Below are 27,078 nucleotides of genomic sequence, written 5' to 3'. Positions count from 1 at the left end.
ACAATAACTTCAAAAGTGACTCTTAACTTCATAGACTCCTTGAAAATCAGTGGCTTTAGATTTTTTTTTTTTTTTTTTAATTTCTCATCATAGAAAATCACCATTAATCATACCATGTTGGACCTATTTATTTTTCGCTAAACAAACATTTTGTTCCCACCCCCAAACTTCTTATAGACATTGTCCTCAATGTTAACATAGATGCGTAATTTAAAAGATAACAACATGGACAAGTAAAAGTATATAAGGAAAGAGGTTACCAAGAGCTTCCAAAAACGAAAAATAATATCTTTGAGTCACCTGTAGAAATTAGTACCTCACAAAAGATATAACAATGATAATATAAAAGAGGACCAAGTTACTACAATGACTAAAATGTGTCACGTGTCTCATCCCATAGAGTTACACGTCTCCAAAAAGGCTGAGAAAAGGTGATGGAGTGGAATGCATGATACACGTGCACAAAAGACTCAACAAAAATAAAAATATGGGTTGCCTCCCATAAGCGCTACAGTTAACGTCTCTAGCAGACGAATGTTTCGCACACCCAATTCTTAGATTAGCACTTTGTCTACCAACTAAACACAAAATGAACGCCCCAAAATTCAAAAAAATAATTCGACAGAGTCTCCTCTGTATTTTCGACATTTCATAAATATAACACCTGTCATAACCTGAAAATCACAATAATATGGTTCTCATTGGTTAACCCAAATGGAGACTAGGGGCTAGAATGAAGTATTTGGGAACAATGGGAAGCGACTCTTACAAACGAAAAACAAAACCTAAACTACTAAAATACAACAAGCATACTCATTCAGTCATGATAAACAAGATCAATAAGATCCACCTCTTCCACATCCTTATTAGCAAAACCATCAAGATATTGTTTCAAGCATTCACCATTAACCTTAAACACACGACCATCCATAGGATCCTCTATCTCAACAGCACCATAAGGAAAAATAGTTTTAACAATGAAAGGACCAGTCCACCTAGAACGTAACTTACCAGGAAAAAGACGCAAACGAGAATTATATAGCAAAACTTTTTGATTAGGTTCAAAAGACTTGCGAAGAATAGATGTATCATGAAAAATCTTAGTCCGCTCTTTGTAAATTTTGGCATTCTCATATGCCTCATTCCTTAACTCAGCTAACTCATTCAATTGGAGCTTACGTTGTGAACCTGCTCTACGCATGTCAAAGTTAAAAGTTTTAATGGCTCAAAAAGCACGATGTTCTAATTCCACAGGCAAATGACATGCCTTCCCAAACACAAGCCTATAAGGAGACATACCAATAGGAGTCTTATAAGCAGTCATATAAGCCCAAAGGGAATCATTAAGACGTTGAGACCAATCCTTACGGTCAGGTCGTACTGTCTTTTCTAAAATCCGTTTAATTTCCCTATTAGATACTTCAACTTGGCCACTAGTTTGGAGATGGTAAGGGGTAGCAAGTTTATGAGTAATAGAGTACTTTTTCATTAAGGATTCAAATGAACGATGTGTAAAATGAGTACCATTATCACTTATAATTGCACGAGGAGTACCAAAACGAGAAAATATATTATATTTCAAAAAGTTAACTACAACCTTGTGATCATTCGTTTTACATGGAACTGCCTCAACCCACTTAGAAACATAATCTACTGTGACGAGGATATAAAGATAACCAAAGGAAGGAGGAAAAGGACCCATGAAGTCTATACCCCACACATCAAAAAGCTCAACAACCAAAATAGGGGAAAGAGGCATCATGTTCCTATGGGAAATATTACCCGTACGCTGGCATCGATCACATCCTAAACAAAACTCATGTGCATCTCTAAAGAGAGTAAGCCAATAAAAACCACACTGCAAAACCTTAGCAGCCGTCTTCTTAGGACCAAAGTGACCACCACATGCATGGTCATGGCAAAAGGAGAGAATACTTCGAAACTCACTCTCAGGAACACATCTCCTAACAATCTGACCAGGGCATGACTTAAACAAGTATGGGTCATCCCAGAAAAAATACTTAACCTCAGCAAGAAACTTAGATTTATCTTGCTTTCTCCAATGAGAAGGAAACTGACCTATAACAATATAATTAACAATATCTGCATACCAAGGCAACTGGGAGACAACAAAAAGTTGCTCATCAGGGAAGGACTCATTCAAAGGCAAAAGACTAGAAGAAGACTCTACTATAAGCCTAGACAAGTGGTCAGCGACCACGTTCTCTGTACCCTTTTTATCCCTAATCTCAATGTCAAACTGGCAAAAGACTAGAAGAAGACTCTACTATAAGCCTAGACAAGTGGTCAGCGACCACGTTCTCTGTACCCTTTTTATCCCTAATCTCAATGTCAAACTCTTGTAATAAGAGGACCCAATGAATAAGACGCACTTTAGCATCCTTTTTAGAAAGAAGATACTTCAAAGTTGAATGATCAGTAAATACAACAACCTTAGACCCTATGAGATAAGACCTAAACTTGTCTAAAGCAAACACAACAGCTAACAACTCCTTCTCGGTTATAGTGTAATTCATTTGGGCATCATTAAGAGTTCGACTCGCATAATAAATTACATGGGCCAACTTATCAAACCGTTGACCTAAAACAGCCCCAAGAGCATAGTCTGACGCATCACACATTAACTCAAAAGGTACATTCCAATTAGGTGGTTGTATGATAGGAGCGGTAGTCAATAAATGCTTAAGCTTCTCAAAAGCTTTCAAACAACCATCATCAAAGACAAAATTGACGTCCTTACCAAGTAAATTGCATAAGGGACGAGAAATCTTGCTAAAGTCCTTAATGAATCGCCTATAAAATCCAGCATGACCTAAAATAGACCTAATATCTTTCACAGTCTTAGGTGGTGGAATACTAGAAATGACATCAATCTTAACCTTATCGACCTCAATTCCTTTAGTAGAAACAATATGACCAAGAACAATACCCTGTTGAACCATAAAATGACACTTCTCCCAATTCAACACAAGATTCTTCTCCTTGCACCTAATTAACACTAATTCCAAATGGTGCAAACCCTCATCAAAAGAATCACCAAATACGGAGAAATCATCCATAAACACCTCAAGAAACCTTTCTACCATGTCAGAAAAAATGCTAAGCATGCATCTCTGGAAGGTACCGGGTGCATTACATAACCCAAATGGCATACGACGGTAGGCAAAAGTTCCAAAAGGACAAATAAATGTAGTCTTTTCTTGATCCTCAGGTGTAATACATATTTGGTAATAACCAGAATAACCATCAAGAAAACAATAATACTTATGACCGGCTAATCGTTCAAGCATCTGGTCAATAAAAGGAAGAGGAAAGTGGTCTTTCCTAGTGGCTAGATTCAACTTACGATAGTCAATGCAAAAACGCCACCCAGTAGTCATACGGGTAGGAACTAACTCGCCATTCGTATTCTTAACTACCGTAATACCAGACTTCTTAGGGACAACCTGAACCGGACTCACCCATTGACTATCAGAGATGGGATAAATGATACCCGCATCTAACAACTTGAGAACCTCGGCTCTCACTACCTCTCTCATGTTAGGATTAAGCCGTCTCTAGAATTCACGGGTTGGTTTAGCATTCTCCTCTAGATGAATATGATGCATACAATCAGTGGGGCTTATCCCATTAATATCAGCAATAGTCCACCCTAAAGTTGTCTGATGGTCTCTAAGAACCCTAAGCAATTTACTCTCTTGTTCACTATCAAGATTAGAAGCAATGATAACAGGCAAAGTCTCATCAGGCCCCAAAAAGACATACTTAAGAGTATCAGGTAATTGTTTCAACTCAAGCTTAGGAGGACTCTCTATGGAAGGAACTGGTTTAGACTCAGAAGGAGAAAAAGGTTCTACCTTGGTTTTCCACTTATTAGTATCTAAGATTGGGGTGGCATCAAGCAGAGCATTTACTTCACAAATAGACTTATCCACATCAAAATCACCACCAAAGTGAGTTAAACAAGACTCAAGAGGGTCATCTGAATAACTTTCCAAGAAAGTCTTGTGAACCACACTGTCAATAAGATTAACATCCCAAAGATCATCGGGGTTCAGGAGGTTGTTGATTCACATTAAACACATTAAGTTCTATAGTCATATTACCAAAAGAAAGCTTCAACACTCCATTACGACAGTTAATGATAGCATTGGATGTGGCCAAAAATGGACGACCTAAGATAACAGGAATGTGGTGCTTAGGGTCCTGAACAAGTTGTGTTTCTAGAACAATAAAATCAACTGGGAAATAAAATTTATCAACCTGAATCAAAACATCTTCAACAATACCACGTGGAACCCTAACAGACCTATCCGCCAGTTGAAGTGTAATCAGCGTAGGTTTCAATTTACCAAGACCAAGCTGTAAATAAACTGAATAAGGTAACAAATTAACACTAGCCCCCAAATCAAGTAATGCCTTCTCAATCATATGATCACCTATAACACAGAATATAGTAAGGCATCCTGGATCTCTAAACTTAAGTGGAGTGCGGTTTTGAATAATCGAGCTCACTTGCTCAGTAAGGAAAACTTTCTTATGCACGTTCAACTTACGTTTTTGCATACACATATCCTTAAGAAACTTGGCATATGAAAGAACTTGTTTTATAGCATCAAGTAACGGAATATTAATATGAACTTGCTTAAACATCTCCATTATCTCATTAAAAGTATTTCCTTTCTTAGGCTGAACTAACCTCTCAGGAAAATGGGCTTTTGGTATATAAGATGGTACATGACTAGACTTGAAAGACGTAGGAGGCTCTAAGCACTTCTTAGAAGCATCACGACTATTAGAACCACTTACATCACTCTTCTCGCCCTCCCACTCTATAGGATCAAATCTGACCTCAACATCCCTAGGCAACTCAACCATATTATCAATATGTTTACCACTTCTAAGAATGGTAATAGACTTAGCTTGCTCCTGGTGGTGCTCTTGGCTCAAGTTAGAGCCTATTTCGTACTGTCCCTTTGGATTAGCCACTAGTTGACTAGGAAACCTACCCTTGTCCCTTTCATTCAAAGTATTAGCAATTTGACCTATGGTGACTTCAATCTTCCTAATGGCTTGAGCATTATCTTGAGTAGCAGTTTGACTGGCTTGCATAAACTGTTAGGTTGTTTCCTGGAATTTCATGGTGTTTTGTGATAATTGAGCAATGGCTTCTTCTATAGGTGAAAGTTTAGGTGGTTGAGGTGCATCTTGTAATCTTGGGTTTGAGTTACCCACGGGGCCTCCCTGATGTATACCCTTAGACCAAGACAAATTGGGGTGATTATGCCACCCTGGGTTATACGTGTTAGAAAAAGGATTATTACCTGGTTTTTGGTATGAATTAAAAGCATTGACTTGTGCAGTTATGCCAGGGCAATTATCTATAACATGATCAAGACTATCACACAAAACACAACCAGGGGCCTCGATATTGTTAACCGAAGCTGAAGACTTTGTCTCTTTTTCTAGCTCGAGGACTTCAACTCTTCTAATTAAAGCGGCCATCCTAGCGTTCGTGTCAAATTCCTTATTAACGTGGAACAAACCATTTTGTGTAGTACTACTAGCCACCTTCTTAGGCTCACGGCTAGTTTTCCATTGCTGGACCTTTTCAGAGACTTCTTCTAAAAAGGTTCATGCTTCATCTGATCTTATCACGAAATCTCCAGTACTCATGGTCTCAATCATAGCCTTAGAATTAAAATCAAGACCCTCATAGAGAATCTGGACTATCCTACCTTTCTCTAGGCCATGGTTAGGACACTGCAAGAGCATGTCCTTAAATCTCTCCATACGCTTCCATAATGATTCTCCATCATTTTGGCAAAACGATGATAGACTTTTTCTAAAAGCAGTCACCTTATGATTAGGGAAAAAGTTTTTTAAAACACAACGCATAACTTTTCCCAACCCGTTATGGAATTCGATAGAAGAGTGTGAAACCAACTCTTCGCTTTCTCTTTAAGAGAAAATGGGAATAGTTTCAACTTTATAGCCTCATCGCTAAACTGTTGAAGTTTAATAGTCCCACAAATATCTTCAAATTCCCTTACATGAAGATATGGATCTTCCTCATCAGTCCCCCTAAACTTAGGAAGTAGCCCAAGCAAATTGGGCTTTAACTCAAAGTGATTAGAATTGGTCGGCGGGGGAACGATGCAAGACGGTCGAGTCATCTTACTAGGATATATGAATTCCTTAATGGACCTAGGTACTTGGGCAACAACGTCATTATTATTGTCAGCCATGTCAGCAAAAATTGGTGTATTACCGACAAAGGTTATGGGTATCTCTAACTCGGCGAGATTTCTAATCTTCCTATGGAGTGTCCGTTCAATTTCTGAATCAAATGGTGCTAACTCTAGATTATCGGATCGAGTCTCAATCATAAACCACTTCTAAAACCTAAGACTCTAATAAATGATGCAAATGATGCTCACACAAACAATACCAAACAAATATTTCAACCCAGATTGAATTTTAAATATTGTTTAATATATTTGCCCCTAAACCCAAATAACACGATTCCCAGTTCTTGTACAAAAGCACCGTCACTCGATCCACGTGTAAAAAGGGCTTTCCTAGTGAGCGGGCTAAAACCTGTCCTAATGCAAGATGTCTAAGGCTGGTCAATGTGATTTAACCTTCCTAAATGCAAAAAACAATAAAACAAACAAAACACACGAAACAAACAAAATTCAACCCCACAAAGGAAAGAGACGTACCTCCGGTGAGCGCCGAGGAGGGCTACTTGCGACGCCGGATGACGACAAGCAAGCAACTTCACAAAGTCCACAACAAAATCATGACTATCAACCTTGTAAGAAGAAATCTTTGCTTACTGCCTGCGAAAATCAAAATTAGACACGGAAACTAAAAAATAATAAAACTACGACTAAATTTAAACTACGAATCACGATAAATAAAACTTTAAAACTCAATTGTGCTACTGCAATCCCCGGCAGCGGCGCCAAAAACTTGATAGGAATTTAGTCGGTCTAATTAAATAGACTAATCTAACCTTAGTTAAACTGCATACGCACAGCTATCGTTGAAAATAGTTGCGATGGCAAACGGGTCAATCCCACAGGGATTGCTACTTACGACAAACGAGTATTAAAATTATACTTAACTAATTCAGACAATATTCTTTTTATGGAAAATTGAATTTAACTACTCACTAAACTATTTAAATTACAAAAACTATAACTTAAATAATTGGGTTTTATCAAATGGAGAGAACTCTAGGACTATAGAATCCACCGTAGACTTCTGTTTATATTTCTAAGAGTAATTTTAATGTTCCAGATTTAATACGAGTAGCACGAGGGAAAGATAACCCTTGCTTTCTCAATGATATGATCGTGATAATCTTAACTAAACATATATCTTCTAAAGTTTCGGCACTACAGATCAAACTCAAAAGATTACTCGTCTTTTTACGGCACGAATAATATCTAAATTTGACGTCAACAGTTAAAACAGACTTAACTAATAGCAACGAATATCGAACTATAAAGCATGTGTGACATACTATATGAAAGATATAAGCTAGCTATCAATACATGAAACTAGAAGAATATAGAAATTTAAACTAACTGGAAATCATCGAAATTAATCCCAAAAAACACAAACATTAGCCTAAGGTTTCATCTACCCTAGACTTGGAGTTTAGCTATACATAACAATGAACAGAAAAATGAAATTAATAGAAGAATTAATCATTGCAAAAACCGTAGTCTCGCGTTGAAGTCTTCTCCTCCAATTCGTTCTGTCCCCAAGCTTTTCCGCGTACTAACTCGAACTCCACTTTTCTGTCTCTCCTGTTCTCTGTTTCAGTGTTCTGGAGTGCCCCCTTCTCTTTGTTTCCCCTTGTATATATAGAGGTTTGGTTCGGGCAGTGTTTGATTTGAATTGAAAGATTTTATTCGGTGGCAAAAGTTTCGGTAATTGGGCGATCGAATCGGAAAAAGCGAAGTCAGTTCTTTTCCTGTTCGGTTTCGGTTGGGATGGAAACATGGGATTGGTCCTATGATTTGGTGGTATGCGGATTCATAGAAGCATTGATAGATTGGCTTGTTTAGTTTTGGAGCTTGGGTGCGTGTTCGGGTTTAGATTTCTGCAGCCGGAATTAAAGGAGCTTCTGGGTTAATTATGTTGCTAAGTGTTAGAGACGAAGGGTGGAGGCTGATCAGGTGGTCCAAGTAGCTGGGTTCATAGCATATTGATTTGGTGAGTGTGGGCTTGGGCGCACATGGGCTGATGGAATAGTTCTTGGACATGGGTCATTTTGGATCAATATTCGGCCCATAGTCTAATGATTCTAATCAAACAAATCTACGCCTTCTTTAGTCTTTAGTCATGTGACTCTGAGCCTATGACTTGGTCCACACCCTTTGTCGGTCACGTGCTCATCCAAACTTCCTTGGGCTTTACTTCTTCACTTCCTCATGCTTTAAGCCTAATCTTGAATATTTTGACCCCAAACCATCTAATATATATTTCACGCCACCAAACTCCCAAAGCAAGCACACCATGCAGCTTCAAGATTATGATATATAAATATGCGGTTACCTGACCACATTTACTCGAGTTCTAACCTTGATACCAATGCTGCAACCTTTACGTCATTTTAATGTATTACACCTATTTTCTTGATACCAATGCTGCAACCTTTATGTCATTTTAATGTATTACACCTATTTTCTGCAAATTCACCGGAAACACACTTTATTATATAAAAGTAATCAATTAATTAGACTAACTAATATAAAATTGAGAATAATAATATAGGATTTACATGCTTATCAGTGACAATGATATCATCAACATACACAACTAAGACAATAATCCCTTGCTGGGTCTTTCGGTAAAACACGGAATGATCATATTCACACCTAGTCATTCCATTAGCCATCAAAACCTGACTAAACTTCGCAAACCGAGCTCTAGAAGACTGCTTGAGCCCATAAAGAGACTTCTTTAATCGACATACTTTCCCCCCTTGAGCAACAAAACCAGGAGGTTGAACCATATAGATTTCCTCCAGAAGATCGCCATGTAAAAAGGCATTCTTAACATCCAACTGAAACAGAGGCCAGTGATGATGAACGGCAAGAGAAATCACAATACGCACAAAGGCGAGCTTTGCAACCGGAGAAAACGTCTCGGAGTAATCAATACCATATGTCTGGGTAAAGCCTTTTGCAACCAGACAAGCCTTTAAACGAGAAATAGTATCATCCGGATTATGCTTAATAGTGAAAACCCACTTACAAGCAACTGCTTTCTTCCCAGAAGGAAGATCTGTAAGAACCCAAGTGTCATTAGAATAAAAGACACTCAACTCCTCGTCCATTGCTTGCTTCTAGCCAGGATGAGATAGAGCATCCCTGTAGTTAGACGAGACAGAGACAGACAACAAGAACGTAGCAAAAGACTTGACAGATAGTGGTAAATGATCAGTGGAAACATACTTAGAAATAGAATCCTGAGCATACTTACTAGGAAGACGATATCTTGGCGGTGGGCGTTCAAGTTTTTTGAGTGCAATCGAAACATCAAGGTCGGATGGAATGGCAATAGGATCCACGAACCACGGTGGGGAAGAGGTGAGAGCGGAGGAGCATTGAACTTTCGGCCTCAAACTCGGAATGGCAACTGAAGGTACCGAGGCCAGCGCCCGCGACTCTGGAAGGCTTATCGATTAAAGCGCGAGGTTAAGCTTCGATCGCTGGAACTTCGACCATCAAGGAGCGCGGTCGCAGGTGGAAGGCTATCAGTGGGCACAAGTAGCGCTCCTTCTTCACTCGCTCCCTCATTTTCACCAAGATTATATCCAGCACCACCAGATGGCATAACACAATCCTCAAATGGTTCAGAGGACATCTTCCCTTCTGAAGAGTAAAACGGGACATCTTCAAAAAAGGTAACATCAGCACAGACAAATGATTTGCGCAGATGAGGATTATAACACTTGTACCCTTTCTGTGTACGTGAATACCCAAGGAAAACACACTTAATAGCACGAGAGTCTAACTTATCACGACCTGGCTTAAGATTATGAACAAAGCAGACACAACCAAAAATCCGAGGGGGAAGATGGAAAGAAGATTGACCAGGAAAAAGAACAGAGTGTGGTGTTTTGCCTCCTAATACTGAAGAGGGCATACGGTTAATCAAGTATGTGGCGATAAGGGGGCCTCTCACCCCCAATAAAACTTTGGGAGATTTGTTTGAAACATTAAGCATCGGGCGACTTCAAGAATGGGTCTGTTCTTTCTCTCAGCAACCCCATTTTGTTGAGGTGTATCCACACAGGAGGTTTGATGTGTAATGTCATGGTCATCTAAAAAACTCTGGAATATTGTAGAGGTATAGTCTTTGGCATTATCAGTTCGAAAAACATGCATGTGTGCAGAATACCGATTAGTCATCTCAGTATAGAATTTTTGAAAAACAGAGAATACTTGAGAACGATTTTCCATAATATAGACCCAACAAACACGAGAAAAATCATTTATAAATGTAATAAAATACTTGGCTCCAAAAAGGCCAGTGGTTCTACAAGGACCCCAGACATCTGAATGGACTAACTGAAAAGGAGCACTAGAACACTTATTTAACCTATTTTTGTAAGTAGCACGACAATGTTTAGCTAACTCACAAACCTCACAACCTAAAGACTGAATACTAGAAGAAATACTGGGAACTAAACTTCGCAAACTAGCCAGAGGAAGATGACCAAGACGTCTATACCACTAAATAGGAGAGACTGAGACTGTAAGAGCCTGCTTCTGGTGAGAGTGCCCATAATCATCTTGAAAGTAATAGATGCCCCCGTGCTCATACCCCCCACTAACTAGTGTTTTTGTCTGTAGATCCTGAAACACAACATGAGTGGAAGAAAACATGACATTACAGTGAAGAGATTGGGTAAGACGATAAACAGACAATAGATTAAAGGGGAAATTTCGAATAAGCAAGACTGAGACAAGTGATATATTACGAGTTAACTGAATAGTACCCCGACCAAGAATACTAACCTTAGCCCCATTTGCTAATGTGACATATGATGGTGTGTGAGTATACGCAAGACTAGAAAACAACTGGGGATTACCTGTCATATGATCAGAAGCTCTTGAGTCAATAACCCAAGAGTTGTTACCACTTGTATGAAGACATGTTTTACCTGAATCGGCTAGGGTTGCAGTGGGGTAGTCGGACAAACTCGATGAACTGGGAATAGCTTGTATCCGCTTCATCAGGGTTGCAAAGTCTTCTTGAACTCGTTAAAAATCAGTCACTTTCTGATCAACTACTGTGGCATTGTTGGCTTTGTGCAAAGGTGGGAATCCTGTTATATCCCAACAAAAATCAGCACTATGATTTGTGCGCCCACAATGCTCACAAGGCTCAAAACCGCCAATACCACCGACCACCGGCCACTCCGCCGGTACGACCACCCCCACGGCCACGACCCTCTCCTCCTCTCCCCGCCATTACCACGACCCCCGAAAGGGGTTGTTATTACTTGCTTGGAGGGATCAATAAAGCCGCCGACCGTCATTGTGCCTTGGAGGAGGTGCGATATCTGAGACAAATGAGAGTAAGCCTCGGACAAAGTAGGGGAGCTTAGATTCACTTGAACTTGGGTTTTCACATTAGCAAACTTCGGGGCGTAGCCCGGATAGAATTTGGAGACTTCGAAATTCCTCTCTTTGTTTCTTCAACCGATTTATATGCGTAGTAAGTGGGTGATATATATTCAGTTCTTCCCACTTTGCTACTTAAGAGAATTGTAATATTCGAGAGATAGACACATCTCCTTGAGTGAGATCAAAGATGTTCTCATACAACTGAAAGATACGAGAAGTATTCTGAGATTGAGAGTATGATTCTTGTAGATACTCCCAAATCTCCTTCGAGGTTTTAAAAAACCACACAGTATTACAAACATCTTTCTTCATAGTATTCCACAAGAAATTCTTAACCAAGGCGTCATCTTTTGTCCAGGTTGTCTTTCATTTATCATCTGGGGGATATGTCAGATGATTTTCTTTATCTTTTCCAGTAAGATAAACAGTAACTGCCTCTGCCCATTGAAGGTAATTGGCAACACTCTCCAATTTGACAGAGGTCATACCAACAGAGAAAACAGACGTATTACCGAATTCATCGGATTTTGAAACAACATCAGTCATTGTAAAGAGAAAAAAAACTCACTTGATGAAAAAGAATACGAAACTGCAAAACTGCGAGACGGACGTCTCCTCTTTATCAATACCAAGAGATTGCGGAAGCGAAACAATACTAGACACCAACTAATACTAAAACTGGAACCTTGAAACTGAGGATCTCTCTCCTAGCATTCTCTAAACAGAGTCAGCTCCGATACCATGTTATTTATGTTAGGAGATACATATGGTGGTTAGCTTGTTAGGTTAAAGGGATTGAGTGTGTAGAAGAAGAAGAAGAAATGATGGAGGCACAAGAAGAAGGTAGGATTTAGAGTATATTTACCCTACCCTACAATACATATATTTATACTAGCAATGGAATAACTTAAATAGCAACAAATTAAATAAAGGTACGGTCTCACACTTATAGAATGTGTGAGACCGACACTACATACTTCAAGAGAGTAATCAAATGCCTGGGATGTGCTCTCTATTTAATTAGATGCACACTTGAAAAGCAATTCCAGAAAATAATATAATAAAACAACAGCAACGGGCACTGGTTAGATTCCACAAATCTTACTGATTATTGTTTAGCAATATTATGACTATATGGGTGTATGTGTGTGTGTCCGTGTGTGTGTTGCGTGGGTAACGAGACATTTTTGCTTAGCAATACAAATTGGAAACTCTCTTTTCTAGTCTTGATGTGCAGTATCATTCAACATGAGGTTCTTAGAAGATGCTCTTGCTTTATGACATGCAAGAATGAAATTGCAAATTATGTTGAATAGTGAAACGGCTGTGAAATCTGGCTATCACCAAACAAGTAAACCAAAAAACTGCCGATTGGATTACATGTACATTTCCACTTCTAATAAGAGCAAGGATATCATAAGGAACTATATCATCATAGAAATGTAGGACTGGATCATCATATAGTACTGTAGAACTATATCATTATAATTTATAATGCAGGACTCTCAAGATTCAAGAAAGCAGCAAGGCATTCAATCAAGTTGTTAGCTTTCTCACAAGTAGGATTATACAAATGAAAATCATGGCCCTCCCCTTCTGTCTCCGTAATCTCCACATCTCCATTATTCCAGCCACACTTCCTTAATGTTTCATAATAAAGCCAACCCCTATCTCTCAATATGTCTTTCTGTGCTACACAAACACGCACTTTTTTGCAACCAAGTCTTGACAAACTAGGCGCACCAGCTCCCACCGGATTAATTTGAGGATTATCGTGATTCGGCACGGATGGACAGACAAAAGGCCATAACCTATTTAAAAAATCCTTCCACTCGGGATCACCAGTTGCCTCAGACCCAATAGGTTCAGACCCCCAAAAATAAGGATGGACTAAAGCAACTCCTAGAATAATTACACTAAGACCACCATTAGGATCCCCAGCCAGCATAGCCATGTTATGTGCAATATTAGCCCCAGCACTATCCCCAGCTAAAAAGACCTTACTGAAATCAACAAATTCTTTCAACCAAGTCTCAGGGCCATGTCCTTCAGAATGGGAAGCAATCCATTTCAAAGCAGCCCACGAATCTTCGTAAGCAATGGGTACGGGATGTTCTGGCGCAAGTCTATAGTCCACGGACACAGCAACAACATTAGCTCTTGAGACAAGTGAGTTAAGAAAACGATGATACGTAGAATCAAAAGGAGATGAAATGCAGAAACCTCCGCCATGAAAGTAGACCAAGAGTGGGAGTTTTTTATTGGTGTTGGCTAGTTTTGGGAGGTAAACTCTTGCTGAGACTTTGCTGTCTGGTATGATGAGTACATCTTTTGATGTGACATTGATTTGAGGATCAAACGAGGGTGGAACAGTGTCAGTGTCAACTAGCCTTTCAATATGTCCATTTTTATAAGCACGGAGGAGAGGGGAGAATTCATAGTCTAGTTCAGCCTTGTTTGTATCCATCGCAGTAAGAAGCAACAGAGAGGAAGAGTAACGAAGTGGTAGAAATGATAAGAATTGATAAGGTTGTGTACTTGTTGTATCCGTGATATTTGTTTGTGGATGGAAATGGTTCTTGAGGTAGGTTCTTGGCTTCTTGCTACTCTAGAATCTAGATATACGGATATATTCCTTTTTTTGCTAAATATTTTTTACCAATAATTAAATCTCAGTAAAAAAAGACTGCTAGAAATTGATGGTTGTGGAAACATTTGATTTGACAGCTACACATGCCTGCCCAGTGTGAAATAAGCAATTTCACTATTGAATATGAATAGATGTGGGTGTTTGGTTCTCATTTTTTTCAAAAAATTATTTTTTCATAAAAAATATTTATTCTAAAAATAGTTTTTTAATAAATATGTTTAGTTGTGATTTTTCTTAAAAGTTATTTTATCAACAGATATATTTTTTGATATATTTTGGCATATCGTGGCATAAATCACTAAAATCTAAAATATCTGGAAAGTTTATTTACCTTTAGCACCTAAAGTGTTTCCTTCAAAGAAAAATAATTTTTTAACTTGAAAAACAAATTTTACTTAATTATCATAAAACAAGTTTTTGAGATTAAAAAGTGTTTTTTGGATGAAAAGCTATTTTTTTTTTAAATAGAAACCAAACACATTTATTTTTTCAAAAAATATTTTTTCACTAATAAACACTTTTTGGCAATAAATAAATAGGATCAAAACACTCCCTTAGTTGTTTGATTTTATGATATCATTTTCAAAGTTTGTAGCGATTTATGGAGGATACAGAGCTATATTTAGCAGGATGCTTCTACATTAAAAGGGGTTTTCTTAGCTCTCTTTCTCCTACCTCACTGAAATCTTACAAATAGAACACTTGAGTTTCTAAAACCAGAATATCACAATCAAAATACTGGTTTCCACGTCCCATTGTCTAATGCTGGGATTTTTAATAATTCACTAATACCCTATGAGATGAACAAATGAAGCACTGACCATGAACACTAAAGACTGCAGGCGCAAGACTATTTTCCCTAGTTAATATATATGTTCTAAGTGTGTGTTTTCCATGACACTACTACAAAAATAGTCATTAACCACGGTTGGACAAATAATTTATACCACTGTGCTCTTAATAACAGGGGCTAATAGTCATTTACCACGGTACAATTCATGTTTCTAATTTTGGTACAACCTAATACCACTATTTTCGTGACACAGTGGTATATAAGATGCCTTATACCACGGTATTACAATATATCGCCTAATTTGGTTTTAGATATTCGTATACCCCACTATTTCTTAATAAAGGTGGTTTATGTTTTTCGAACCATTACACCTACCGTGGATAATAGCCGGTCTACCCAAACCACTCGCTAAAAAAAAATTAAAAAATAAAATCGGGAAAAGAATGGGCAAAAATTATTCGCTAAAAGTCTAAAACTCCCTCTTTCAACTTCTTGAAAATCGTTGCTAAGGATTTTACTCCCCAATTTTTGCTCGATCTCTCCCTGTTTTCTCCTAGTTGAGTTTATTATTTTGCACAAGATTGCTCTCTCTCTCTCTCTCATGGATAAAATTGCAAGGTTACTCTTCTTTTTATGCAAGTAAGTTCTTATTTTCATTGATTTCATTTCTTAAACATTACTGAATAAATTGCAAGGTCGTTCCTATTATTGAAATTAAAGAACTTGTTCTTTACAATATTTGGACTGAAATTTTGGGTATATTATTGTAATAAATGGCCTTTGTTGCTACTGTTTTTGAATGCGAGGAAGTTTTTAAATTACGGTGAGACATTTGGTGTTGGGAATACGATTGCGGCTATTGGTTTCGATTGAGATTTGTAAGAATTGGTATATGGTTGGGTATTGCAAAAGTGATGCTGGTGTAAAGGGTATAGGAGTGGTGGATTCTCCTGTGGGAGAGAGAAAATGGGAGTTTGCTATATTTATGCATGTTTTGTTGAAGAACGTTGTGGTTGAGATGCAATTCAATGTTGAAGATGGACTTCCTGATGTAGGCTTTAAGGATTGGGATTATGCATTTGCCCATGAAAATGTTGTAATGGGACCTGTTTTTGGCAATGCCAAGGATTGTGAATTGATAATAATGGTCGGATTGTCGAATTGTCGGCGTCTGGAAAGACGACATGGGCTGAAAAATGGGTGAAGGAGCATCCTAAAAAGTGGTATCTTTCACTTGGAACGAACCTTCCTCTTGATCAAATGAAGGTATGCCGTACTCATTTATTGCTTAAAAGTAAATAACAAAACTTAAGTGGACATGCATGTCCAGATTTTAGTATTTCGTGTAACACTACTGAATTGAATGATTGGTGGTGCTTAATGCAGGTACAAGGGCTCCTAAGAAAGCAAAACTATTTTTCTACTATTGCAGCAAGATGAAAGAGATGATACACCACTGGGGTTAAAGTTTGGTGTTGGGTAATTTCAGAAGAAATTTGATATGTGTGGGAGAGGTTGGTTTTCTAAATCAAGATTCAGCTCTATATGAAGATCCTTGGTCTTGTTGTGAAACTGAAATGCCACATGATTTTCTTGAGGATAGTGGGCGTCTTTGAGGACGGATAGATAACCTTCTTTTGAGATGGTTGTTCACTTGTTAATGAGGTAAGGAAATTTCAGTTGGTGTATTCTTAGTATCCTTGCATTTTTGAGAACTTATTAGGTTATTTTTCTTTTTGTCACAATGGTGTAAACTATTTTCGGCGGATCAGTGGCATACTTGGTTTTGGTTTTTGGTACGATGGCTAAGTATAAAATTACAACATAGTAGTGCTAGAGCTTGTTGATGTTGACGTCGTCAATGTCATTGGGTACTCCTTTGATGCTAAGGTGTTGAGAAGAATCCATGAAAATATTCCTTACTAAAGGTTTAACCATGGTTCTCCGGGTTTATTTCATAATGGTGCTCTTCATTGGTTAGCAAGTAGTACAGTTGATGTTTCTAATAAACTAATTCTTGCTTACGACTTTTGAACAAAAGAATTGTATGAGTTGTTATTGCCTACATATAGCAACTGTGATTTCCTTATGAGCTTGACAACATTTAAATCGAAGCTTTGTTTGATTTCTTCAGTGGATCGGTGCCTTGATGTATGGGTGATGCATGAATATGGTGTAAGCAAGTCTTGGTCTTAGTACAATCGGTGGAAATTCCTAAATATCATCTCGGCAATCCTCCTTTCAAAAGAGCATGTAATATGTTTCTTTATGGTTAAAAGAAAAATGTAAGATTTCTTTTAACTGGAAATTTTACATGAGATTTCACTCTGAAGTATACTAACTCTACAAGCACCGTGGCTCGACCACGTGTCCATGTAGTTATGTCGTTGCAATTTATCATTATTTGTTTATTGTTTTGTATTTTTTTTATATATTTTTTTTCTTCTTGTTGTGTTTATGACCAAATTAGCCCCTTCTGAAACCGAGGCTCATCTTTGGATCCAACTGCTATGTGGCAAGGTGAACTTTCTAGTACTAATTCTAAATAGTTGGAAAGTTCATTTTACATAAAGTATATTGGTTAGGCACATAGTTTGGTGGATGTTTTGGTTGTTTATATATCGGGTTCATTTAGTGCAGCTCATCTCTTTACCTTGGTTGGTCTGATAGGTAGTGATTGGTCATTCTTGAAATGCAAAATGAAACGGAAAGAGAACATATTGCCAATAATGCCATCTTTTTTTTGGAGCATCCACTTCCATTCTCCTATGATAGGCCTCTTGTTTCTTGGTTCTTTAGGTTTGGTTATCCCTATATGTGGACTAAAAAGCTGGTGGAAAGAATGTCTATATTGAGCTTTAGGAGTATAAAACAATTTTTCTTTGAAGGTTGAAATTTCACTTGGTACAAGTAAGTTGGCCTGATTCATACTTTATCATGTTCCCCTGCTTTTGGACAGTCCTAGATTTGAAAAAAGTGCTGCTTTTGTTTCTAAAGTATTTTAAAACCTTCTAGATGAATAGCACGGTAAATTAATCTTTTCACATTGGCAAGTTTTTTCCTAGCTTGATAGATCAATTTGTTGTCATTGGGCGTGCTGTGTAGGGTATCAATTCGATAAAGGAGGGAAAAGCAAGAAGACTAAAAGGGAAAAAAAAAATGCATGCTCGATCTCCAATCTGATGATCATCACTGCTATTTGTGTAATGTATTATCCGGGTTCTTTATGCTTATATTATCCGGGTTCTATATACTTAAATCATATTTATTCATAACATGCCTTCACTGACCTTCATTTGTTAGAAGGGTGCCAAATGTTACATTTTCTTTGTAAGCTTGCTGGTCAAAGAGTCCATAGGGGATTCCTTGAATGAATATATGTTACCCATTCTTAATTATTTTGATCCTTGAATGAATACTTTGTTTTTTAATCACAGCTATTTCTTTTATAGGGGGGATCATGCTTTGTTTATTCTTGGCTGAATTTTCTTGAGACGAGAATGCCAACACAAAGGAGAATGATCTTGGTGAAGTTATAGAGATTTTTTTTTTCTTTTGGCATTTTTTCATTGCAATAAATTTTGGAATACATGACAAGATGGAATAAATTGGTTTGGAGGCTCTTTATAATATATTTGTATTGATTATATTAACTAGAATTTGGATTTTCAATTGGGAATGGATTGCTTTCAGATCATGTTTAGAATTAGTCATGTGGACCATAATGTTTTGAATATGTGTTGAAGTAGAATTTGATTAGGTGATTTGGAAATTGGAATTAATATTTAAATAATTAGGGATTTTTTTTAAATAAAAAAAAAGTATATACCAATGTTTTGGAAGAACCGTGGCAAATACGGTGATTTTATACCACGGTTTCTCGAAATATTAGTACTTCGTAATGGGCAATAACCACGGTTTTGAAAATTTTATTACCACGGTTTTAGAATAAATAGTGGTTAATAGGTATAAGTTTATACCACGGTTTTGCCAGAAGTATTTACAACCCCAGCTAATACCACGGTTTATAAACAATGGTAAAAGGCATTTTACCACTCTAAAACACAGTGGTATATGACATTTTCTGTAGTAGTGTGATCAAAACAGATATACTTAAAAGAACACATTTTGACCATCCCAATTGGCAAAAGCACTCTTGAAGGCATCATTAGTTACAATAAGAGCATCATCAACGCGTTGTTATTTTGCGTTGTGACATATTATTATTTTTGGGAGCGAAAAATTTCTAAAAGGAAGAGATGAAACAGCACGGTTTGGGTAAATTTTGCTAAAAAAATTTGAACGGGTCAAGTTGTCCCGTGCGAATCCAAATTTTTTTAAAACCGGAGTAGTGGTCCCGTCCACCCTATTGACCCATTTTATTTAAAAACGCGCGGACAATGTTCCAGTAGCATTTGCCTCGCAAGAACTCAGCAACATAACTCAAAATCCAAACCTTCAATCACCCAATAAAAATTCGATTTTCAACCAAATTTGTTTCTGTTTTTTGCAATGGATCAACGTCATCAAGATGGACGTAAGAAGACTATTATGCGTGGCTCGGGGAGTTCAAATCCTCGGGAAAATGAGAGTGAACTCGTACCGGAAAATGATTTCAATTTTCCACGGAGATTGAGTATTGTTGATCATCCGACGTTGGCTCCCGATCCAGACAAACATGTTTCGTGTTTATATAACACTGACGGAGTAAGTATGAGTTTATGAACGTTATTTAATTGATTTTGATTGAAAATTGTGTTTAGAATTTAACGTATACTAACTGTTTGATTAAATGCCTCAATGTGTAGAAAATGAATTCGACGAGATGGAGATGCGCAATGCCGAGTATTAAAGACTTCTGGAGTCATCTAGTGGAAAGAGGGGAGGAAATGGAGCACGTAAGAGCTCGAATTTTGGGAACACCTTTTGGTCTATTGATATCGTGTACGAGCATTCGGACTAATCGTCCACTGATATTTGCATTGGCGAACGATGGTGGCACACCACTCACACTTTTCACCTTCCATGTGGTGAGATTGGTATCATACCACTTGACTTTACAATGCTAACGGGTTTAAATGTGGGCGAGAAGAAGCCAGTTTTGTTTGATTCAAGTATCGAAGATGATTTTGAAAGGTTGAAGACTCTACTGCCTTCGTTGTTTGATTTTGAAGGTAGACTTGTTCTAGAGAATATGGATGGCAGATACATTTTGAACCTGCACATCAGAGAAAAATTAATGCACCGATTGGATATTGAACATTGTTTAGAACATGAAGTTGACGTCCTATATTTGGACCCAAACTCTGCGGAGGAGGATGAGTTTATTAGGATTTTTTTGTTATATTTTTTGGGTCAAGTTGGTTTTACAACAGGAAAATCTGGGGTTCAGGCTGGTTGGTTAGCGTCTTTGGTAAACCTTAATAGCTTGGAAGATTTTGATTGGGGAGGTGCTTTCATGGCACATTTATATACAAGGCTTGATTTGTTTGTACAAACAAATCAAATGGGGAAGCAATACAACGGAATTATTTGGATACTACAGGTAATTCAATAGGATTTAACTTTTAAAATATAAGCTTTTATTTTGTTAGTTAAATATTATATAATTTAAATTAATTAGATACACTTTCATTTGATTATTTCAGTACTGGTGGTATTAGTATTTGGCTTGCTTAAACCCTATACTGAAAGAGGATTGGGATAAGGACTTATGGCCTCGCCCACAGGGATGGGCTATTTTTTGTCATGCTAGATTAAATGATGATGTCCATAATGATCTTCAAGCTGCTAGGATTCAAATAGAGACGAAAAGTATGAAATCTATTATTTGGAGTCCATGGCAAGGTTCTCAATTTGAGAATATGCATATCTGTCAGCATAGTACTCTAATGTCGTTAAAAAGATTCATATTGCAATCCCCTGATATACGTGCTTGGTTCCTTGGAGATAGGGTGACTATGCAAACCATTGGATATACATATATTCCTGCTCCCCCACCCACAGATATACGTGCCATGGATGTTTCAGAGAATTTGATTGAACGGTATCGCGTTGAGAGTGCATGGCCGTGTTTTACAGATTATGTTGATGTGAACTCCAGTCTTGATTATGAGACTTATTGGCAGAAAGTTTCTAGGGGAAGCCTATCTGCGGGTCCACTGTATAGAGGTGCAAACATGGATATCGCAACTAGTCAGAGTTTTAGGCGAGATGTCCAATTCCCAGAACCTACAAGTTTCGCAAGAACATCTAGAGTATATCATGGTTATACACCCCCACCTAGTAATCCATATGACCCATGGTCATACCGCGTTGTTAGTTCTCAGGGAATGGAGACCACATTTCACTTGGAGCGTTCGGTGCTTGTACCTGAGCTACAATAGTTTAATAAGGTATATTTATATTTCATTATGTTAATTTAAACACACTATGTATATTTAATTTATATACAATATTGATACAATGCAGGAAACAGTGCATGCTCGATTATCAGATGAAAAGCAAATCAACCAGGGGCTTCGAGCTAGTTTAATTGAGCACACTCAACAATATTATGGCTATTTAGACGAAGAACAAACGCAAAGAGCAAACGCTGAGCGTAGGATGGCTGAGATGACAAACGAATTGGAAGCCTTGGTAATTTTATTATATGTAAATATTTTCATTTTTTTTATATATATTTAATTTTAGATTTTAATTGCATTGTGTTGATGTTTCAGATAATTGCTACTGATATCATGCAACAAAACAGTGCTCCTAATAAGATAGGGCGAAAACGGAGAGGGAGTGGCCAGAGCAGTCAGGGCAGTGCTCCATAGTATTATATTGCACTATTTTGTAATAATTTAGTGATGTCATTGTTGTTGTTGTTGGTTGTTGTTGTTTTTTAGGGTTTGAACAAGTTTTTGAGAATCTTAACAGGCTTAGGTATATGAATTATGTTGATTAAACAAAGGAGGCTATGTCCAATTTTTTTATGCATTAAATTAATTATTACATTACGTTAATTTAAATTCAAGACATTACGTTAATTATTAATTAGAATCTATACATATTTTTTATTATGTAAACAAAGAAATTCTCATGTGAACAATCAAGCCCATGTGAACGTGACTAATAAGCCCATTATAACACCCCGTGTTTTATTCTTTGTTTTCATAATAATAATAAATAATAATAATAATAATGAAAATAGATAATGGATAGAGGATAATTATCAGTTACGGATAAAACCCATAAACAAATGGATAAGTGTTGTCCTTGTTTTTCGGTGGGTTTTCTCACGTAGAGTTTTGGGGAAAAAAAAAAAGAACACAGCGAGGGTTTTAGAAAAAAAAATGGGAGTTTTACTGGCAGCAGAAAAAGAGATTTTTCCTGGTAGCTGGTTGATAATCGGAGAGCGCTACAGGTGAGTAGAGTTAACTCTCACCACTACTAGAACTATGATTTGCATCTGTTTAGTATTTACGTATTTTACTGTCGATATGTTTAGATTTTGGTAAAACCGGTTATAGTCTTAGACTGTTGGAACTCGAAAGAGTTCGGTGATGGTGGCGCAAGGAACAGAGAAATAGTCTCTTTATCCGGTCGAGCTGTGATACTTTGGTGGTGCGTTTTTTTTGTTATTTGAACTTGTTGGCGAAAGATCGCCTTCAAATCTTGTCCGGACCTTTTGATTTGCACCTTTGACTTTATAAATTGTATTTGTGTTGATTGGTGTCGGGGCTGCTGGAAGACTCGGAGAAGTCGTCAATGGAGGCGAGCCCCATTAGAAATCGGTCCTGCATGTTTTTTTATGAACTGGTATGTTTGGAAAGTTGGGAGGGGGCTGTTGGAGCTTGGAGAAAGCTTGAACCATCGTTAATGGCGCACGCCATTCTTGAAGCCAATCTTGAAGGTTTCGACATTTGTGTTTATTTGGTTGTGTTTGAACTGTGTTTTTGTTGTGGGTTGTTTGATGATGTTGGGTGGTAGTGGGGATGGTTGGGGCTGTCGATTTGAGCTTGGAGCAAGCTCTAATGGTGGTCGCGATTTTCAGATCTGGATTTAGGAAGGGTTTTGATTGTATGACTTTTCGGTTTTTGGCTTTTGTTAAAGTTTAAAGGGTTTTCATGAGGATGAAAACCGCTGGCTTGAAATGGGTGGACGAGTGGTGCCGGAATTCAAGCCGGTGGTGGCTGGTGGGGTGAAGAAGATGACACTGTTTGTTCTGTTGGGCCTTGGACCTTAGTTTGGTTCTTTGGGCCGGGTTATAAACCCTTTGGGCCTTAGAGTGTTTTGTTTGGGCTCTTTTAGTTTCAGTTGTTTTGGGCCGACCCATTTGAATTAAAATGGGTTAAGGTGAGTCTTTAAGGATTTAGACTTTTGGGCCTCGATTTCGGGCCTTAGTTTTTGGGGCTGGTCCATAGTATTTTAAGTGGATCTTCAAGTTGGGCCAAACCAGTTTATGGGCCGGGTTAAGGCTTAAGTTATTGAACCTGGTCAGCTTAGATAAATCGTTTTTTTTTTTGGGACTGGTTGACTGCTGTTGACCCTTGGCAGGTCGACTTTGACTTTGACCAGGGTTGACTTTGACCAGAGTTGACTTTGACTAGAGTTGACCTTTTAGCTCGGGTTATGATTTGGGTTATTAAGATAGGTCTAGGGCTATTAGCATGCTTGGTTTTAGGCTAAGACCTTTCTATCTATACGTGTGTATGTGTATTAACTGTTCTGTGATATTTTACAGTATTTTATGATATACAACGTTATGACACTTATACATCCATGAAATTAATAACGCGTAAATCAAAAATACTTTAATCAAGATACTCATTCGTTCTCGAAATAATATATGCAATAATACGGTTCTATAATGCGTAAAACAAATTTACCGCGACTCTTTTAGAACTCTCCACTAAAAAATTTCATAATCGAGTTTTATTTGTTGATGTCATATGTTAGGTGGGCATTTATTGAATGTGTCATAAATGGCCCGTTAAGCTATCTATATGGGTATTCATTGAATGTGTCATGAATGACCCGGTATTCATTGAATGTGCCATGAATGACCAGATTGTTTGACTACCCTGAGAGGAACTAAGGTATTAGCCTTGCGGGTTAGTTGTATTCCTTGAGGGTACGGGAATGTAGGATTTGGGTATTCCTTGAATGTGGCAGGAATGACCCAGGGCATTCATTGAATGTGCCATAAATGGCCCGTTAATGATGTGATAGTTGTATTCCTTGAATGTGACGGGAATGACCTAGGTATATAGACACTAAGTGATATGTGTATAAGAAAAGTAATTGATTAATTAATAAGAGAAATTAATTTGATTGTGCGAGTGTGCTTGGGTTTACTTTACAATACCTATAGGATATCGACAAATGTTAGAAGTTCTAACTTTCTTTTCTGGGGAGGGTAGGACTTAATAACATTTTGTGCAGGGACGCCGGGTCCTACCCTTATACCCTTATCCGCGGATATCGGTAAGTTTTAATTAAATGATTTAGATATTAAAACGAGTGATTTGAATGAGTGAAAATAAATGGAAGTCTTGCTTGGGAAGAAGCTATGCCGGTTGAGATGACTAACTACCGCCTTCCAAGTGAGAATAATTAAGTTATGGGAAGATATAAAGTGATTGTTTGGATAATTAAATATGATAATGTTTATATGTGGTTAGTCTACTCATACCAAAGAAATTCCATTTTGTGACCCATGTTTGCTTTGTTTTGCTAACGTGGGTGTGTTCTTAGGAACATAGGTGGAAGGCGGAATTGCGGCGCGTGTGATTTGGATTCTTGTCCGGAGCAACCGAGTTTATTTTTAGGTCCGTTTTTTTTTGGAAGTATGTAATAGCTTAGTTCCTATTCATATGACATGAGAATACGATGTTGAGGATTTTTTATTCTTAAAGTTTGTTTATGTTTGTGTTGGGATGGAAGAAAGTTTTTAATAAAGTGATAGTTGAGGAATTTGGAGTTTATTTGTGGTTAAGTTGATCCTGTTGTGATGTGGGTTTTAGGTTTTGACAGGTGTTGTATCCCCCCGTCATAGCCTGGGTTTTAGACAATTGAATATAGTGATGTTTGAGATATTTATATTTCAAATATTCATTATTTTAATTGTTTAGAAAATCGGGCTGTGACACCCATGGGCCTCAATTTATTATTCCTCCAATCAATTTATATCCGTTGGCATTATTTCCAAGGGGAATCAATTTATATCCGTTGGCATTATTCCCAAGGGGGATCAATTTATTGTTGGCATTTATTCCCAACGAATATATTTCTATCCGTTGAAATTTATTTATAACGGATATATTTCTATCCGTTGGGCCTTTGCATATATATTCAAAGTCATTTTCATTCCTCACTTCAGCTTCTCATTTTCATTCTCTAATCTTTCTCAACTTCAATTTCTATCTCAACTTCAACTACCAATATGGGCGGATCAAATATTGTCCATATTTCTATACCTGAGATTTGTCAGTGGTGTAAGGAAGTTGGTCATTACGCTACTTCATGTCCATACATTAACATCAAATGCTCAAACTCTGAATGCAACAACATGATGATAGTGGTCATAACTATCAATGATGATGGAACATTGGAAGACAAATTTTTAAAGTGTGATGTTGATGATTGTCCCTCAAATATCAACATCTATCATTCAAAAAAGGTTGACATACTTGTATGTCATTTTTACAAGGAAGCAGTAGATTTCTGCCCTAGGTGTGGCTTGTGAGATCAATGCAATCTTTCAATGTGTGGTGGAGAAACAAGTCGTACCTCTTAGAATTTAAGTGTAGGATATGTAATATTTGTATTTTGTTTAATTCCCTAGTGTATTGTCTTTAATTGTTTTGCATGTGTTTTTAATTCCGTAGAATTTTATAAGATGTTTTGTGTTTTTATTTCAAATTAAGTTGTAATATTTTTCATTTCTAGTTGAGTTGATTTGTTTTTAATTTCAACTTATAAACAAACACATTTTTTCAAGAAAATATACTTTCATTAAAACAAAATACAATTTTATTTAAAGAAAAACATACACGTAAACAATAAAAACAAATTACAACATAAAATTTAAATAAATTGGTATGCTAAAACATAATCTAATACCACTCAAGTATATGTTTAGGCCCAACGGTACAATTTTTGTAAATCTTCTAAAATCATTCCGGCCCAATAGTGCAAAAGCCCAACGGTACAAAATCGAACCATTTGAATTTTTTATTAAAAAAAAACAAAACAATTATGGACGGCTAAAGTAGTCCCGTCCCACTCTTGGACGGGTCAAGTTGTCCCGTGCACACCATTTCTATTTTCTTAACCAATTTGGCTCCAATTTTGACAATTCTTATAATAGAAACGATCATTTGAAAACGCGTTGGTGACGAAAATTGCTATAAACATTGTCAACTGTCATATTAAAAATAAAAAATAACAACGCGTTAATGATGCTCTAAGTTTTTCATTGGATTTGCAGTCACCATGGTTCTACCAACTTGGAATGATCATAACCACAGCTTCATCACGGATCCTAAATATGTCCCCGGTCCTAACGTCCGTAAAGGGCCCCTAGAGTCTCACTACTCTTCAGCAGCCTCAATGTCTGCGGATCAAATTGATTATAAAGATTGCTACAGCACGCGGCTTGTCGGTAAATGGTATTGCAGCCATGCTTCGCTATGGACTCCTAGTCAGTGTCATGGCTAATTGTGTTGCCCACCATCTTCTATTGGTTTCAGTTCCGGGTGGGGACATGGAATTGCTTGGACAACTCTAGTAAAAGTTGCACTTTTTTTCTTTTTATTATTATTATTTTTTTCTTATGACCATGCTTCCTATCGGCAATTTCATCCTTATGTCTGGTATAGTGCATAAGTGCATAACCAATTGCAGTTAATTTTCTTGGCCTCATTTCGCGCTGTACCTCCCATGGATCATTTGGCAGATTGAAATGC

The 27,078-nt window shown here is 37.4% G+C and overlaps 1 protein-coding gene, 1 long non-coding RNA gene and 1 pseudogene across 2 annotated transcripts; 1 reads left to right on the top strand and 2 right to left on the bottom strand.

The window, feature by feature from the left end:
- Positions 1-817: 817 nt before the first annotated feature.
- On the bottom strand, positions 818-10,191 carry LOC147492320 (uncharacterized; annotated as a pseudogene).
- A 2,841-nt stretch (positions 10,192-13,032) lies between these two features.
- LOC147492319 (putative carboxylesterase 13) lies at positions 13,033-14,363 on the bottom strand. The gene has a single exon (XM_086568896.1). It carries the CDS (start codon positions 14,143-14,145, stop codon positions 13,168-13,170), a length of 978 nt encoding a protein of 325 aa, XP_086425022.1. The 5' UTR covers positions 14,146-14,363; the 3' UTR covers positions 13,033-13,167.
- Positions 14,364-16,284: 1,921 nt separating this feature from the next.
- Positions 16,285-17,400, top strand: LOC147492318 (uncharacterized). The gene is made up of 3 exons (XR_015198174.1): positions 16,285-16,387; positions 16,508-16,786; positions 17,256-17,400. It is a non-coding gene; the product is annotated as an uncharacterized LOC147492318 (long non-coding RNA).
- Positions 17,401-27,078: the final 9,678 nt, after the last annotated feature.

The sequence above is a fragment of the Coptis chinensis genome, chromosome 6 (genome assembly GCF_015680905.1).
Source record: "Coptis chinensis isolate HL-2020 chromosome 6, ASM1568090v1, whole genome shotgun sequence".
Classification (NCBI taxonomy): Eukaryota; Viridiplantae; Streptophyta; class Magnoliopsida; order Ranunculales; family Ranunculaceae; genus Coptis; species Coptis chinensis.
Note: the sequence above shows the minus strand (reverse complement) of the source record. Positions and strands in the feature narration are given on the sequence as shown.